Source organism: Mastacembelus armatus, chromosome 21 (assembly GCF_900324485.2).
Source record: "Mastacembelus armatus chromosome 21, fMasArm1.2, whole genome shotgun sequence".
NCBI classification, from domain to species: domain Eukaryota; kingdom Metazoa; phylum Chordata; class Actinopteri; order Synbranchiformes; family Mastacembelidae; genus Mastacembelus; species Mastacembelus armatus.
The window spans coordinates 18745067-18760564 of record NC_046653.1 but is presented as its reverse complement, the minus strand read 5'-3'; the positions used below and the strand labels follow the sequence as shown (position 1 = coordinate 18760564).

At 39.0% G+C, this 15498-nt stretch overlaps 2 protein-coding genes across 4 annotated transcripts in view; one reads left to right on the top strand and one right to left on the bottom strand.

Moving 5' to 3' along the window:
* The first annotated feature begins 618 nt into the window (after positions 1-618).
* klf5b (Kruppel like factor 5b) lies at positions 619-4606 on the top strand. Its single transcript, XM_026294511.2, has 4 exons — positions 619-1038; positions 1725-2622; positions 2732-2791; positions 3187-4606. Exons 1-4 carry the CDS (start codon positions 868-870, stop codon positions 3363-3365), a joined length of 1308 nt encoding a protein of 435 aa, XP_026150296.1. The 5' UTR covers positions 619-867; the 3' UTR covers positions 3366-4606.
* A 2134-nt stretch (positions 4607-6740) lies between these two features.
* klf12b (Kruppel like factor 12b) overlaps positions 6741-15498 on the bottom strand; it is a 40158-nt gene continuing 31400 nt past the window's right edge. For all 3 annotated transcript variants that reach the window (XM_026295196.1, XM_026295198.1, XM_026295199.1), the window contains exons 5-6: positions 11665-11822; positions 6741-10625 (exon numbers count right to left, since the gene is read on the bottom strand). In XM_026295196.1, coding sequence (XP_026150981.1) covers positions 10444-10625; positions 11665-11822 — 340 coding nt within the window. In that variant the 3' untranslated portion in view covers positions 6741-10443. The remainder of the gene's footprint in view (positions 10626-11664; positions 11823-15498) is intronic.

Below are 15498 nucleotides of genomic sequence, written 5' to 3'. Positions count from 1 at the left end.
ATAAATGCAGCTTTACAGTGTAGTTTGGTTTATTATAGGAGAAGGTTCATACAGCTGCAGGAAGGTTCAGTCCAGATCATTACCAGTCAGTGTAAGTTTGATACTGTGTATTCTGATGGAAACATCCGCTGCCAATATATGTGTGTGCAGGCTTCACTGCTGGCGCAGGAATGTTGGCATCAAGTATGCAGTCCTGACAGACAGCTGCACTGCAGTGGCGTTTTTAACATGCCACACCAGGACCCAAGTGTGCCGGAGGCTCAGAGAAAATCAGAAACCGCAATACAAAAAAAAATTTGTTAAAAAAAAATATATATTTGTGCTAACTTGCCTCAATGTGCTGCCAGGTGAGAACTCACCTCTGAATTTGTCCAAAGATGCCTCAGAGATTTTACTTTTTTTTTTTTGGTGCATTGATTTCAAGGTGTTTTTGCCATTACGAGTAAATGAGGGTCAGTTATATCAGACAGTCATGAATCTAAAGAACAGTGACCTGGGAATAAGCTGCTGCTTTGTGGACACTCGACACGTTCATGTTCCTCGTCACTTTGTCCCCACGTGTTTCCGTGTTTAGTGTTTTTTCTACCCTCGGCCATTTCACATCATCACACCGCAGTATTCATTACGTTAGGTCTATCCCGATCGCCTGCTTGTCCTGTTTATTTTGTACACGTTCGGCCCCGCCCTGCAGACGCACTGATACCACGCAGTTGCGTAATTTGACAAGCCAGCGCAAAATAGGGAGAATGAACGTTTGACAGCTGCCGCTGTTTTTTTTGCTGGTAGAGATTGGTTGGAAAGAAAAGAAAACATATGCTTAGTTTATTTGTTAAAGATTTGGGATAATTAGATTGTACCTCTGCTTTTATGGCCGCTGCCGTAAGGAATAATGTTTGGGTTGCTCCGGGGCAGGACGCGCAGCTTCTCCATAAACCCACAGCACCACTGACAGCCGACGGTCTGAGAGGTGAAGATCAAGTGCTGTGTAACACGAGGGATGCCGTCCTAGGAACTTCCTCTTTTCATGATTTCAATTTGGTAAGAGATTGAATTTTTCTTTTTGCATCTGCCTCCGAGCATCACACTGTTTACTGATTACTGATTGCGTTGACGTAGAAAGATTATTTATTTACTAATAATAATAAAAAAAAAAAAACATTTGATGTGTGTAAGCTTAATACTGAAGGTAGGCCCGTGTACCCACCCGCTGTCATATTCACGCTTCTGTGCGTAAATATTCCGCGCTTTGAATGTCCATTGATGCTGGCATTCACTGACTTGGCTGAATCGTAAGCAGGGCATGGCTGGGATGTGAAACGTTGCACTCGCTGCTGAAACTTGTGAGGAAGAAATGCAAAGCGCCGAAGAGCAACTGGATATTCTAATTTCAGCCATGTATTTCCAGACAGAGCAGCCTGCTGCGTTTCAGAAGGGCGTCTGCTGCTGGTACAGGGAGGGGGCGTCTTTGATGTGGCAGTGTGTACACAAGTGCAGGCCCCGAATGCATCCCCAAATTTATTCATACTAGTTAACCAAGTGTTACAATGCTTTAACATCAGTGGGGAGTGGTCGTGGTTTTAAATTAAATTCATGAATATTCAGTGCTGACTATAAATCTTTTGTGATGGAAAAGAATATGTCCAAAGGAGGCTCTTAAAACTGAGCCTGGATTTTTTTTGCTGGACCACGGCTGACCTGGGATTGTCTTTTATTTTGTTTTTCAGGGAAAATCAGAGATGGACAGTTACCTTTCTCCGCACCCACAGGACATAGTAAATTCCAAAATGTTGTGCAGGGATGGTGCTCTGATGCTTGAGCCGTCTTTTACTGAGGACTTCACGTCCCCTTACAGCGTCAATATGAGCCTGCTACTTCCTGATGTCACATACCTGCACCCGGGTTTCTGCAGGACTGTGAGACAGATCAAAACAGAGCCGTCACACTCCCTGATGCACCCCGCCTGTCAGGGCAACAGCGTGCCATCAAGTCTCCCCGATTACCAAGGTGTTTTCAGCACAGCCGACACAACAAGCAGCAACTTTTTCATCAAACAGGAAGCGCCAGATTTTCAGGATGTTCCCCTGTTTCAGCTTTTGAACTCTGACTTGGAGCAGCTCGTTCATGGATCGCAGATGAACTCCATCCCCATGGCCCCATTAAGTCTTCCAGCTGGGAATGTCCACGTAGGCCCAGTGCAGAATCCGGCTAAACCCACAAGCAGTCCTCAGAACGAATCGTTTCCATTCAATCGACATTTAGGCCATCAGCAGAGACCAACCTATTTGCCACCTTCTCCACCAAACTCTGAGCCCCCAAGTCCAGACAGGGGAAAGGAGCTCATTCACAATCTGTCCCCACCTCCCTCCTACGAAGCCAGCATCGCCTCTAAGTTAGCTTTTCAGACCCATAATACTTCCAGTGTAGCTCCAATCCAAAGTCCAGACCAAAATTCCAGTGCTGGATTAATCCAAAGTCCTGGGGCTGGACCAGTCCAGCGTTCGAGCCTGACACCAGGTGCTGGCCCCCTGTCCCCAGTGTTGGCCCAGTCAGCTCCAGTAAAGTACAATCGAAGGAATAATCCTGATCTGGAGAGAAGGCGGATTCATCACTGTGATGTCCCAGGTGAGACTTCTGCCCAGTCTGCACAATAAGAGATGACCTTCACTCTATTGAAACAGAAATGTTCCCTTTTTAAACACATGAAAGTACTTAATGAGCTGTCTCTGTTTAGGATGCAAGAAGGTATACACCAAGTCTTCTCATTTAAAAGCCCATCTACGGACCCACACAGGTAACATGTTTCGAGTTGCATGTTTAATTTTGGGGGGAAGGCAGTGATGTTGCCAGGCAGAAATCTGTACTTGGCATACAGATGCATTCTGTCTGCTGACAGACCTGACCCACATCTCACTGCTGTCAAATCACACAAAAACCCTGCAGCTCTCATAAAGGCAGCAGGGAGAAAGACAGAGCACATTGTGATTTATGGCTCACAGTTGTGGTGTAGTGTCATCCTCAGCACTCCCTCCTTAAGTCATTTCAGATATGAAGAAAGACTTTACTTTTAAATAATAATAATTCATTGATGGAAATGCATACAAATATGGAAAACTTAATTTTACTACTTTTTATATTTATTTATTTTTATATTTATTTATTTACTTATCTATTTATTTATTGTTGAAGGAGAAAAGCCTTACCAGTGTTCCTGGGAGGGATGTGAATGGCGCTTTGCTCGTTCCGATGAGCTAACTCGCCATTTCAGGAAACATACCGGAGCGAAGCCTTTCCAGTGTGGAGTGTGCAACCGCTGTTTCTCCCGTTCTGACCACCTGGCACTACACATGAAGAGACACCAGAGCTAGAGACAAATCTGTCTCAGTCTGTATTTTTTAGTCAACATGGACAAAAAAACATGGCACCTACATATCAGCAAACAGATTCAAAGCTGTGGACTTACTCCCCACTGGTGACACTCTCAGAAATGTTGTTTCTTTTATGGTAAGAAGACTAAATATTGCTGTTGCCTTATTTTATTTCCATGCATGTGCCCCAAATAAGGGGGACATCACCTAAAGTGTCAATCAACACTCATTAGACAAGTGTAGAAAGGATGAAATAATATTTATTCTTTTTAAGTCTTTAATTATTTTTTTTTTTTCACTACAAAGTACATGAACATCACTGGAAATATTATTATATACTGTAGGTATTTATTTAATTATCAAATAGCAAACTGCCAAATTTTAAATGCTGGAAGGTCAAAGGTTGTGTTGTTTGGGACAGAAGTTAAAAGCTCTATGTGTGATATGAAAATATATCTTACTTAAAAATGAAAAAAATTGGGGTTTTGTAAAAGACGCAATAAGAAAGTGTGAAGAGAAAATAGATAACGTTACTCACAGCAAACCAAACGCTGCATGTAACCTGAAATGAAAGAAGGACAGTGGTTAGATGTTAATCACATTACATGGATTGTAGTATGAAAGTTCCACATCTATGCCTTTAGACCCACCACAGTACATAAGGACATTAGAGAAAGTGGTAAGTGTTTTTAAGCATGGATAAATCCAAATGGTGCATTTTTTTTTCAGGACTTTTATAATCCCTCCATGGATTTTATTTAATTACTGAGAAGGTTTAACCTTTTTTGATGGGCTTGTTTTGTCCCATGTTAACTACAGCAACATACTGCAGCAATATGTCATTTTACAGTAAAGACAGTGCAAGTGCTTAGAACTGCCTGGATGTAATTCCAGCAGTAGGTCAGAAATAATGTCTGTCTCCTGAAAGTCATAATCCTGTCTTCTGGTTTAAAATCATATGTCCTAGCATTTATTATATTTTCTTCTTCTTGTTACAGGATTTTAGCATCATGTCACTGATGATCTGTTTTTCTATGTGTTTTCAAAGTGCTGTCTCTGAGTTTAAAATCTTTTTTTTTAGAGTTCAGGTGAGCACCTGCCAGTCTCAACATCTGTTGCTTTTGGTTTCTTTGACTGCTCTCCATCTATTCAAACACCTTTTCAAAAGTGCCTTTAACTGCTTTTTTTGGATGAATGAAAAGCAAAGCTTCCCCACTGGGACAATGTTCTTTCATCAGGTACTATATTCTGCCAAAATGATTCTGTATGTTGGCTACCCCTCCTTAATTCCACAATATAGCAATCTCTATTTATGACCAAATTTATTTGTAATTTGAGCCTGGCTGAACAAAATTGATTTTTGAAGTTTCTATAACTTAAGGTGTATATATTTTGTATCTGCTGTTTGAGGATACAATTCATCAGTTGTATTTGGGTGTATAAAGATGTTAAACATTGTTTTAAATTGCAGAATGCTGATTTTTATTTTTGGCAAAGTCTAAGAAGGATCAAAGTATAGGATATTGTCACAGTCTGCACACTATCATCACTTTCTCCAGCCAAGGTAACAGCTCAGTGGAGTATGTGCCAGTGAATTATTGCAATACTTTTAAAATATACATACACACACACACACACACACAAATATTTTGACATTGGTTGACATACATGAAAAGTTGTACAATATTTTCTGTCATAGCTTCTTAACGTGAAGATAGAACCTAAATTGATGGACTGTGCTATGAAGCCATGTGACACTCATAATGCAAATAAAGGTTTTATGAATATTAGAATTGTCTTATCAATTTATGTTTCCTCACTGTTTTATCTGTTTTAACCAAAGTTTTCTTTTAAAAGTTTTCTCAGCACAAGAAAGAGTCCCTAAACAAGAGTTTATTCTGAAATAGGACCTTTCTGGTGATGGGGTTGCATAGGTATATCGAGATTTTGTTATTAGAAATGCTGTACATATACAACCAGAAAACAACAGGCAAGATATTTCTTTAAAATATTTGTAAACTTTGAAAAAGCACAACGCATTTTATTCTGCCTTCACATCTCCCAGTGTTGTCATCTTTCAGGTTCTCTCTTGAACAGCAACACTCAGTTTGAATTCTGTATGCAGCAATTATTCAGGAACCAAACTTTAAAAGAGCTGTACTTATTAACAGTTCTACGTAATCACAGCAAAACAGGATCACTTCTTTTGTTTTTTTAATTTTTGGAAAGTGTCCTTGACATGAGTCATAATAGAGTTGCCGACAAAAGGAGCCAGAGAAGCTGTACAAACCAGAAAAGATGTCTGAGCTTGTCCTGAGCGCAGAGGAAGTTTCCTGTGTAGCTTTTGTTACTATCACTCACACTTGCTTTTAGCTTCTTTCCACTGTACTTTCCTTGCATAGAATAGCTCACATAGTATGGGTTGTTGTGAGTGATAAATCATGCATGTGACATACTGTACACCAAAATGCTTAGTGCAATGGGAATTGGAACCTTGTTATTGTAATCATCTGATCCTTTGCTGGCTGACAGAAACATTCACTCAGATCCAGTTATAATAGAGCACCGTACAGGATGTTCTGGGCGTGTTCTTTTCAGTGCAACCTGTTCTTAGAAAATGTATTCACTACATGCTGTGTTAGTACATACCAGGTCTTAAAATACCACTGTAAAATACCATTTGTACCAGATAATAGCAACAAAGCAATATGATATTACACAAATGTGTGTGATATTTTACTTGAATGTTTAATTATATATGAGTGAGGATTTTCAGATTCCAAAGATTTGTTTTGTATATATTGTTTTTTTTTTGTTTTTTTTTTTTAAAAAGGCAAGTAAATACATGGTTGCATGTGATTTTGAATTCTTCTTCTAGTGATCAGATGTATTTTGTGTACAGGCTACTCCACTGTATATCAACTATCATTTAAAATGGCTTCCCTAATACCACGATTAGGTTTCTGAATGCCAGTGAATGTGAGCACAGTACTCAGATGTCTAAGAGACATCAAAACCACATACCATCCATCTCAGTCATAGATAGCAACTTGTTCCAAACCAGTGAGTTACATACAAAATGCAACTTTATTAACCTTCATGCCTCCATCCATATTAATATACATGTATATGTTTGAACTTATTTTAATTTCACAGTTCCATCCATATGAAAAATACAGAGAAAAAGGCAAAACACTGACTGAATACTTAAACAACTCTTTGAGGAAAGAAGAGTAACAGAAAAAAGGGACACCTGTTCTTGAAGTTTTGAAAAATATCAGGATTAAAAATTTCTTTTACAGATGTGAAATTCTGTGAGCAGAATCTCCCTTTTGAATCAATGCTGAACAATATCACAATTTTTTAAAATTTTTAACGGTAAGAATGAAAAGATCTGAATATATTTACACTACACTCACTTTACATAAATACAGGAACAACAATTACTGTACGTAATATCAGCAAACTTGAAACATAGGCATTGGCTTCACTACTTTAATTTTCAAAACCAGGAAATCAAAAGCAGATGTTACACAGAAAGTAAAACAGATAGTGAACTGATAGAAAGTGTAAGATCCGTATTCATAAGCAAAGGCATCACTCCATAGCTGGAATCCCAGCCACATTTTTTTTCCTGTGAAAAAGGTTCTTCATTAACTTCCATAGAGTCACTGTGTTGAATTAATCTGCTGAAGCTAAAACATCAAGAGGCCTTCATAACTCAATTTTGTTCCCCTTAGAGGAAGTGACTTATTGCAAGCAAAGTAATAATGTGTGCTATAAACAGCCTGTGAAAGTGTTATGGGAGGATGTTGTATTTGACACAACAGCATAAGGCTCAGAGCGAAAAAAAACAAAAGGTTAAACATAAGAGGTCCAACTTGCATAATGTTGTCTGTGCTTTTTCCAAAATTCATGATTTTTCATTTGAAATTTATTAATTTGAGCACACATGTTGAAATTGAAACACTGCCCAGAGCAGTTTATATTACAAGTTTGTGATATGAGGCACTATTTATTATTATTGCATAACTTTGACCCTGGTTACCGTTACAAAATTATGCTTTAAAATGAAGAAAGAGACGCTGAAGGGAAATACAATACACCCTGTCTTGTGGAAAAACCATCTTCAAGTCTAATTGAATTTTTTAAAAACTGGTGTATTAAGGCATGCAACGTCATATACTGAATGTGAGAGTGCATGTGTTGCCGATATGTGCTTGTTCAATATAATTTCTTGTCCAGGTATAGCAAAACAGCAACACGGGGAATCGAGTACCTTAATACGGTCAGTGTAAATAAATAACACGGGTTCAGCCTCGGGAATAAAATGATTTGATCATCAACGTAGTTAACAACAAACTGACAAAAAAAAAAAAAAAAAATTACAGTTACATAACACCACATGTGATCATTTACATGATGAAAACCATTAGCCCCATTTCACTGTATATCAAATTAGATAAATTACAGTCTCTGAAAAAGACTTTACATGTATAAATGTATTTCCTGCATCTACTAATCAAAAGCCCTATTTTTCCAATGTATATACAGGCTGTAGAACTTTGTAATAAGTTTTATCTTCACTATCACATATATTACAACATTTCAAAAGATCCTTTTTACAGAAGAAAAAGAGATATATGCAATGACGAAGTGCCCCTCAATCAGAAAATGTTTTTGTACATTACATGGATGATAAAGTATGATGATTATTATTTGTTTATAAATTGACATCTGAAATAAAATAATTTGAAAATCATACTAATAAACAAACAAGGTGCTGATATGCTTTTGCCAAAATGATAATACAACTGGGCATAATGACGTTGTGCACAAACAGTATACATAAATAATGATAACATACTATTCTCCATTACATAAAAGGGGTATCACATATATTGGGTGCATGTGTGGAAATGAATTCCCGGATTTGGCTATTTACTGAAAGTGAGGATGTTGAATACAAGTGTGCAGGTGTGTGTAATGTGCATGAGTGTGTGTTATGCGTGTAAGTGTATGGTTTTCATGGTGCTATTATCAAAAAGGTTGCTATTTCCTTTTACTGGCTTCGGTCCAATAAATACATTTAGTAGCACTATCAAAAAATATGGGTTGGCCTGATACTCTTTGAGTTTACGTCTGCAGCTCAGCTCTTACACAGCACTGAGAGCTGGAAATACTTGCAAAATGTCTGTTATTATGATTATATTGTTTATAAAATAAAACTTAAGGTGAGGTGCAGTTCTCCTTAAGGGATTTCTGCCTGTAAATGCAAAACAAATTCACTGCCACATACATCATGTATTCATGTATGTGCGTGTGTATGTATTTTTTAAAATATGTACAATGTATGCATATGCAATTCCTCTATATTCAGTATTGTATATAGCCGAATCTCAGGTAAATAAGATAATCTTAACACATCTGGTCTGAGGTGATAACATTTTGAGTGACTGTCTGTGTTTCAGACACACACACAAATAGAAAAAGAAAAAAAAAAGATTTGGAATAAATCACTAACCAAACACATCAGATCAGAGCCTTGTGCTGGAGTTACAAACTGATTAGCGAAAGAGTGGCATCATGGTACAGGTGAGAGGAGCTGGTCGAGCTTGAAACTTCTCCTTAGTTCCTGACATCAGAAAACAGAACAAAGAGAAGGCTGACGTTTCTTCTCATTGCTTTGTTCAGAATGTATTGCTCATCTGTATTGTACTTCAGGTACCACACTATCCCCATAGCAATGTGGCTGATGTTAATGTCAGCTTATGGTCAAGTGCTGCTGTGCAAAACCACAACAAAAATTCCTTTCACTATCAAACCCAGCTGAAAAATCAGAGCTGAAGAATAAAAACAGATAGATCAGGACAGAATGAAAGTATGAGTCTTTAAGGTGCCTCTATTTTTTTTTTTTCACACACTGGAAATCTCCTCTGATTGTTTCAAAGTTCACTGTACACGAGGGGTTGTATTTTTCTGAGTCAAACATAAACAGTAAGCAAGCAGTTAAAAAAAGAAGCAAGATTCATTGAACAAAATGCTGTCATACTGAAAGTATATTTATCTTTTAAGATTGCACTTTACTGATTGCTAATCACAGCACAAAATCCACCAAAGATTTTTTAAGAAAATGCTTTTCAAGAGGCTCAACATAAAGAATAGCATTGATGAGAGTTTGGGGTTGTCCAGCCTGATGAGTAGGTCATCAGTGATGTGTTTATTTGCTGGTGTAATGATATGCATGTCCAGTTTTCATTGCAATAGAACAAAGAATAATCTGAAACAGTGAACATGTTGATGAGGTTGATCCATACACATTGTGGCTAGTTATGTTGTTTGTTGCTTGCTGGCTATGGGAAAAGTGAAAGTCCAGCCCTCTTTCAGCTTCTATATGGGATATCTCTGATATGACCGCAGACTCCAGCAGGCAAAGAAAACCAACTGTGATGAAATAGTGCCCTCTGCTGGTCATAAATCAGACTCACAGGGAGGCATGGTAAAACAATGCCTGTACTTCCAAATTTGCCCAAACCCTTTCCTGTGATCCAGACCTAACTTCTTTCCGCTCACGCAGAATATCCTTTCCATACAATGGGGTCTTTCACATTATGAATGCTGCAAAAGCAGCCATTTGAACAATAATGAAAAGAAAGATACTAAAAAGAGACAGTTGCGATTGCATTATATATTTTTGTCCAAATAAAGAGTGCGAGTTCATCTTAAAAATCAAAGTGAAACATTTACGAACAGTGCTGTAAAAGACAGTTCCCTATTATACTCCAAACAATGACAATAAAAGATCCTGCCGACTATACCTCCCAACCCAAAGAGGATCCTGAAGTGACCCTGTTTTGTGCTCCACAAGCTCTATGCACCTCTCCATCTTCTCATAACGGATAAGAGACAGAGAGAGAGTGAGTGAGTGTGTGTGTGTGTGTGTTTGTGTGTCTACATGTGTGCGTGTGTGAGTCCAGGCCAGCTGAAAAGCATTCATAGGGAGATCCCGCTCCCATGGCTGCCTGTATGTGTGTGTCTGTTCCAATGATCTCTCTCTCTTTATCTCTCACCAAGTGATTCACACCAGCATGTGTCTCCGTCGGTGCAGGGCCAAGTGGTCAGATCTGGAGAAGCTGCGGTCACAGTCTGCACACTTAAAGGGCTTAACCCCTGTGTGTTTTCTGTAATGCCTCGTCAGCTCATCAGAACGGGCAAACTTCCACGTGCAGCCGTCCCAGGTGCATTTGTATGGCTTTTCCCCTGGAGGGGAAGACAGAAAACACAGGTCATGCTCAATTGCTTGTAGATTATATGTTCAGAGGAATCACCGGATACTTCATATATTCCGAGTTATTCAGTTAATGACAGTACTTTGACCTTAATGCTGTGTAAATAATGACATGCCTCCCAAAAAGCTGATAACGTTCTATGTGATTTGCATCTACAGTAGTTTGCAAAAGTTTTACACACTGAAAATACACTGGGGATGCCTTTAATATAAATTACATAAAGTTTTTTTTTTTTAAATCAATTAATACAGTGCAGTAAAGGAAACAAAACCTAAATCTAATCAGTATTTGCAGCTCTCCTCTTTGTCCTTAAACTAGCAGCAGTTCTCTCTGGTTTGACCTACACACAGTTTCTCCTGGTACTTTGCAGCACCTTGGAGAAGCTGCTGCAGTTCTTCTGCAGATTCAGAAACAGTGTTTCTGTCACTTCATGTGATCACAGACTGACTCCACACTGCCCAGATCAGGGCTCTGTGGGGTCAGACCATCTGCTCCAGGACTCCTGGTTCTTCTTGCCTCTGAATATAGTTCTTCATGCACTCTAGTGGGTTTTATGGGCTTGTTGTCCTGCACAATAGGCTGCACAATTAACCTGGGACTAATCACACCTGATGGTATAGTGTGATAAGACTCTAAAACATCTAAGGTGCCTAAAACCTCTGCACAGTACTGTATAATGCATTATGAGAATAGTTAGAAATTGTTTAAATTGTATTATAATATCATATGCAATATATGGTATTCTATAGAGTAATTGCTTGGACAGTAACCAATATCTACCTAGCATGAATACTGAAAAGGTCTTACGAATGTTAACGGTGCTTCCAAAACATACTAAGAGTGTGGTGATTAAAGTGTGGAGTTCTTCAAACTGACTGGAAAGTGGCCTTGATGGCGACACTGCCTGGGTTGCATATTCGTTAGTACATATCGCTGTGGCAATAGAATTAAAAAGGATTTTTAAAAATTAAAATCACACCATATTAAAAAACACGCTCAAACTTACTGACCTGTATGCGTCCTCCGATGTGCTTTTAAATGGGAGCTTTTGGTGTACACCTTATTGCAGCCCTCAAAGTCACATCTGTGGATTCTTCGCTTTTTGGAATCTGGTGACTCTGACCTCCGTGGGCGCCGTATGCTGTCAATACTGAACGGGGACATGGAACTGCAACAATGGAATAAAAATCAACATAAAAGCATTATTACATTGTGTAGAAGACACTGCCACACATTTGCCTCCAAAATCATACATATTAATTATAAAATAGCATACATTTTGCAGTGAAGAGGAAGAGGTCTCATTCTTTTTGTTGTAAAGGAACCTTGATTTTGTAAAATTGAAATACATATAAATATATATATATATATATTTCAATTGTAATGCTAGCAGAAGCTTTGCCAGTAGATGGCGGCGTAACACTGTTGTAGCACAACCAAGGAAGATGAGGTAAGACGGATGGTATTCTTACTGCTCACATACTTTCATTAATCAAAGGAGAAAACTGTTTTATTCCTCGATGTTGTTCGGTGAGGTTAATGATTCCTGAGTTATTTCTACCGTCAATAAATTTTAGCATGACATTTCCTCTCCAATAACAAGTCAATATTGCTGATTATATAATTTATCATTGTTACCAGAGAAGCTCTGTAGCAGAGTGTGCACTTTTGTGTGTATGTCTGATTTGTTCCAGTGTAGTATCATATTTGTAGTAAATAAAAATTTGCTTTCAAATTACTTCTCCGAATGTAAAGCAAACAAATAAATCCAGGAAGGAACAAAATGAGGGCAGGGTTCTGGTAGATGGCCACTAATTCATGCCTCATCAGTGACTGTCAACTTTGAAACACCTTTCATACGATGATAAACACATGACTGCGGCGCACACGGCACATTTGCAAGAAAGATCAAAATACAGTAGAGAAAGCCAGAACATCTCTATTTACTAAAGGGGAGGAGTAATATCGTATTTAACAGCGTGGAGGAGCACAGATGTTTTTTGTTCAGTTCTCAAGTTGTAAATACTGTAGAAAAAAAGTTAAGAGGGTAACGGTGGGGGGGCGGGGGTGAGAAAAAGCTTCAGCCATGTTTGGGGGAATCGAAAGAGGAGCTGGGGCTCCCAGACAGGCCCTCCAGTGAACTGTCTCCACCACACACAAGCCACTTCCTGTCTCGCTGTCTTTCACTGAAGCATAGTTAGTTAAATGCAAACTCAGAAACACACATGAAATCAAGATACACAGATACACACCAAGCTATAGAAGTACACAGAATTACAGAAAAACACGCATACGTACAGATCACCTGTTGCTCTTGGCTTACTGCCTCTCTGAAACTGCACAGGAAATGAGCACACAGGTCAGATATGAACTGAACTCCAACTCCCCTCTCATGTCTCTGTCTCTCTCTCTCTATTTCTCCACTGCATGTGTCTAACGTCAGAAAATATCAGACTGCAACATGATGTCAAGATTGAATGTTTAGACAAAGAAGTGTATTCATACAGCTGAAGGCACACTGCAAGTCTTTATTAGAAAAGATTAATGAGATATCCAGGCCATCCACTGAGATTACTGAGCTGTCTGCTAATTTAACTGAGAAATGCAAAAAAGCATCTAGATTCCAAGGTACCGCGTGTGTGTGTCCAGGAAAGAGAAGAGAGGCAGGATTTACAGTGGAAACACTCTGAGCTCAGCCATCGAGCAGATGAGGCGGATGTTTACATTCTGACTTCATCCATGAAGTGCCTCCATGATTATGATATAATTTAGGAAGGTCTGACTACAACAGCTTCTAAAACAAAGAACGTTCGACAACTCATTACTCATGATAAATTAATTCATTTAACTGCTTCTCCTCGGCTGGTGATAATTCTGTCGACCCTGTTGTTCCAGTTTGAAAGAATTCATATAAATTTAGTGAGCTCCAGTTCTTACTGGGACACAACCATTACGCACCAGTCAACAATGCAACATAGGTAAACAGACATCAAATTTCATTAAGACGCCACATTAATGATTCCTAAGAGGAAGTTCGTCTCTACAGAAATGTAACAGAATGAAAATGAAAAAGATTAAAATAAGGCTATGTGGCAGTAAAATCAATAACTCTAAAACACTGCGAGCTTATATGAGTGCAAGTAGGGCTGAAATAATTAACCAATTAATCAATTAATCAACCTGTCGATTAACAGAAAATAAATTTCTATGTTCTATTTTGACTATCGATTAACTGTTTAAATAACATTACAGGTTCGCCGGTAAGTGTAAAACAACACTTTAGTTTCTGGATTAATCAATGTAATTAAGTGAAACTTATTATTAGCTGTATCCTCCAATGCAAGCAATAACTTCAAGAGTTTGAATGTGCATGTGTTCATGTTTTAAATGCAGGTGGAAAATTTTTCATGCTTCTGTGTGGGTTGAGAAAAATTCAACCGCTATTGGTCTATTCTGCTTTGCTTTGGAAAGATGCTACTAGCAGTGCAAGCTGCTATTTATACCAACAGGCTTACAGTATGTGTAAATACATAGTAAAAGATCCCTGTACTTACTGTTGTTCAACTAGTGTGTAGAATCAAGCAAAATCACCCAGTTTTTAAACTGGAGATGTTTCAGTCGTTTTTTTCAAAGTGAAAGTCTTTGTAGGCATGTATGATCACAGCATGGAGAAATTATACTCAGAGGTGTGTGTACTATAAGTGCTAAGTAAGAAACAAATGGTTGTATGTTGTCATATGAGTTGCATCATGACTGGGTGAATGTGTCTGTCTGGGTCTCACAAAATAGGAAGTAGAGCTGAGAAGAGTTTCAAACAGAGCTGACCTCTGTTTTAGTTCTTTTGTTTCCCTTCCCCCCCCCCCCCCTCTCTTCATCCACTGCTCTCTACAAGTTCAACAGAGAAACAGGGACACACACACATAGAGGAGTGTGTGTCACCTGTAACAGGGGTTTCCTATAATACAAACACAATAAATTTTTTTCTAACTTCTCATCGGAAACAGGGTCATAACAACAGTTTCAACACAGCAACGGCAGCACTACATGGTTCTTAACCAGACCTGCAGAAACAGTGGAAATGTCAAGAAAACAGGAAAGTGTGTGTGTGTGTCTGTGACTGTAACTGTGCGTGTGCACTGGAAGACTGCCCATCAGGCATTCCTGTACCTGTCCAAGGATACTACTCACCTCACTCCATTCTTCTGCCTCCACCTGCTCTGCTTCGTGGCCTCCAGGTCCTTAGGGACCACGCAGACTTCAGCAGAGACAACCCATCTAAACCCCTGCCTTCAGTACACACACACACACACACACACACACACACACACACACACACACACACACACACACACACACACACACACACACACACACACACACACACACACACACACTTCCTATCCCTTCTTCTTGCTCTTTCTCTAACTGTCTCTCTCTCTCTTTCCCTCGTGCTCTCCCACAATAGCCTATCCTCTGGTCCCCAGGGAAACGCATGAATATGGAGGAGGCTGCCCAAGAAGCACATGACACACACACACACACACTCTCTATTTCACTCTTTTCACTCATTTATTTATATATGGATACCTGGATTGGAGGCTGCAGGCACTCCTATCCTCTGCCCTTCCACTTCCTCTCCCTGACGCTCTCTGGATGACTGCTTGTGTAAATATGGATACTAAATTACATAAAGCAATTCCTCCTGCACTCACAGTGTGCATGTATAAATGAAAAGAAAAGCAACAATACAATAGAGTGATATGTTTCGAAGAAGTACTGTCAGCTTCTGTTGCAGTGCAGATGTCCATAGAGTGCATGTGTTGTGTCAATACAGAATGCACATT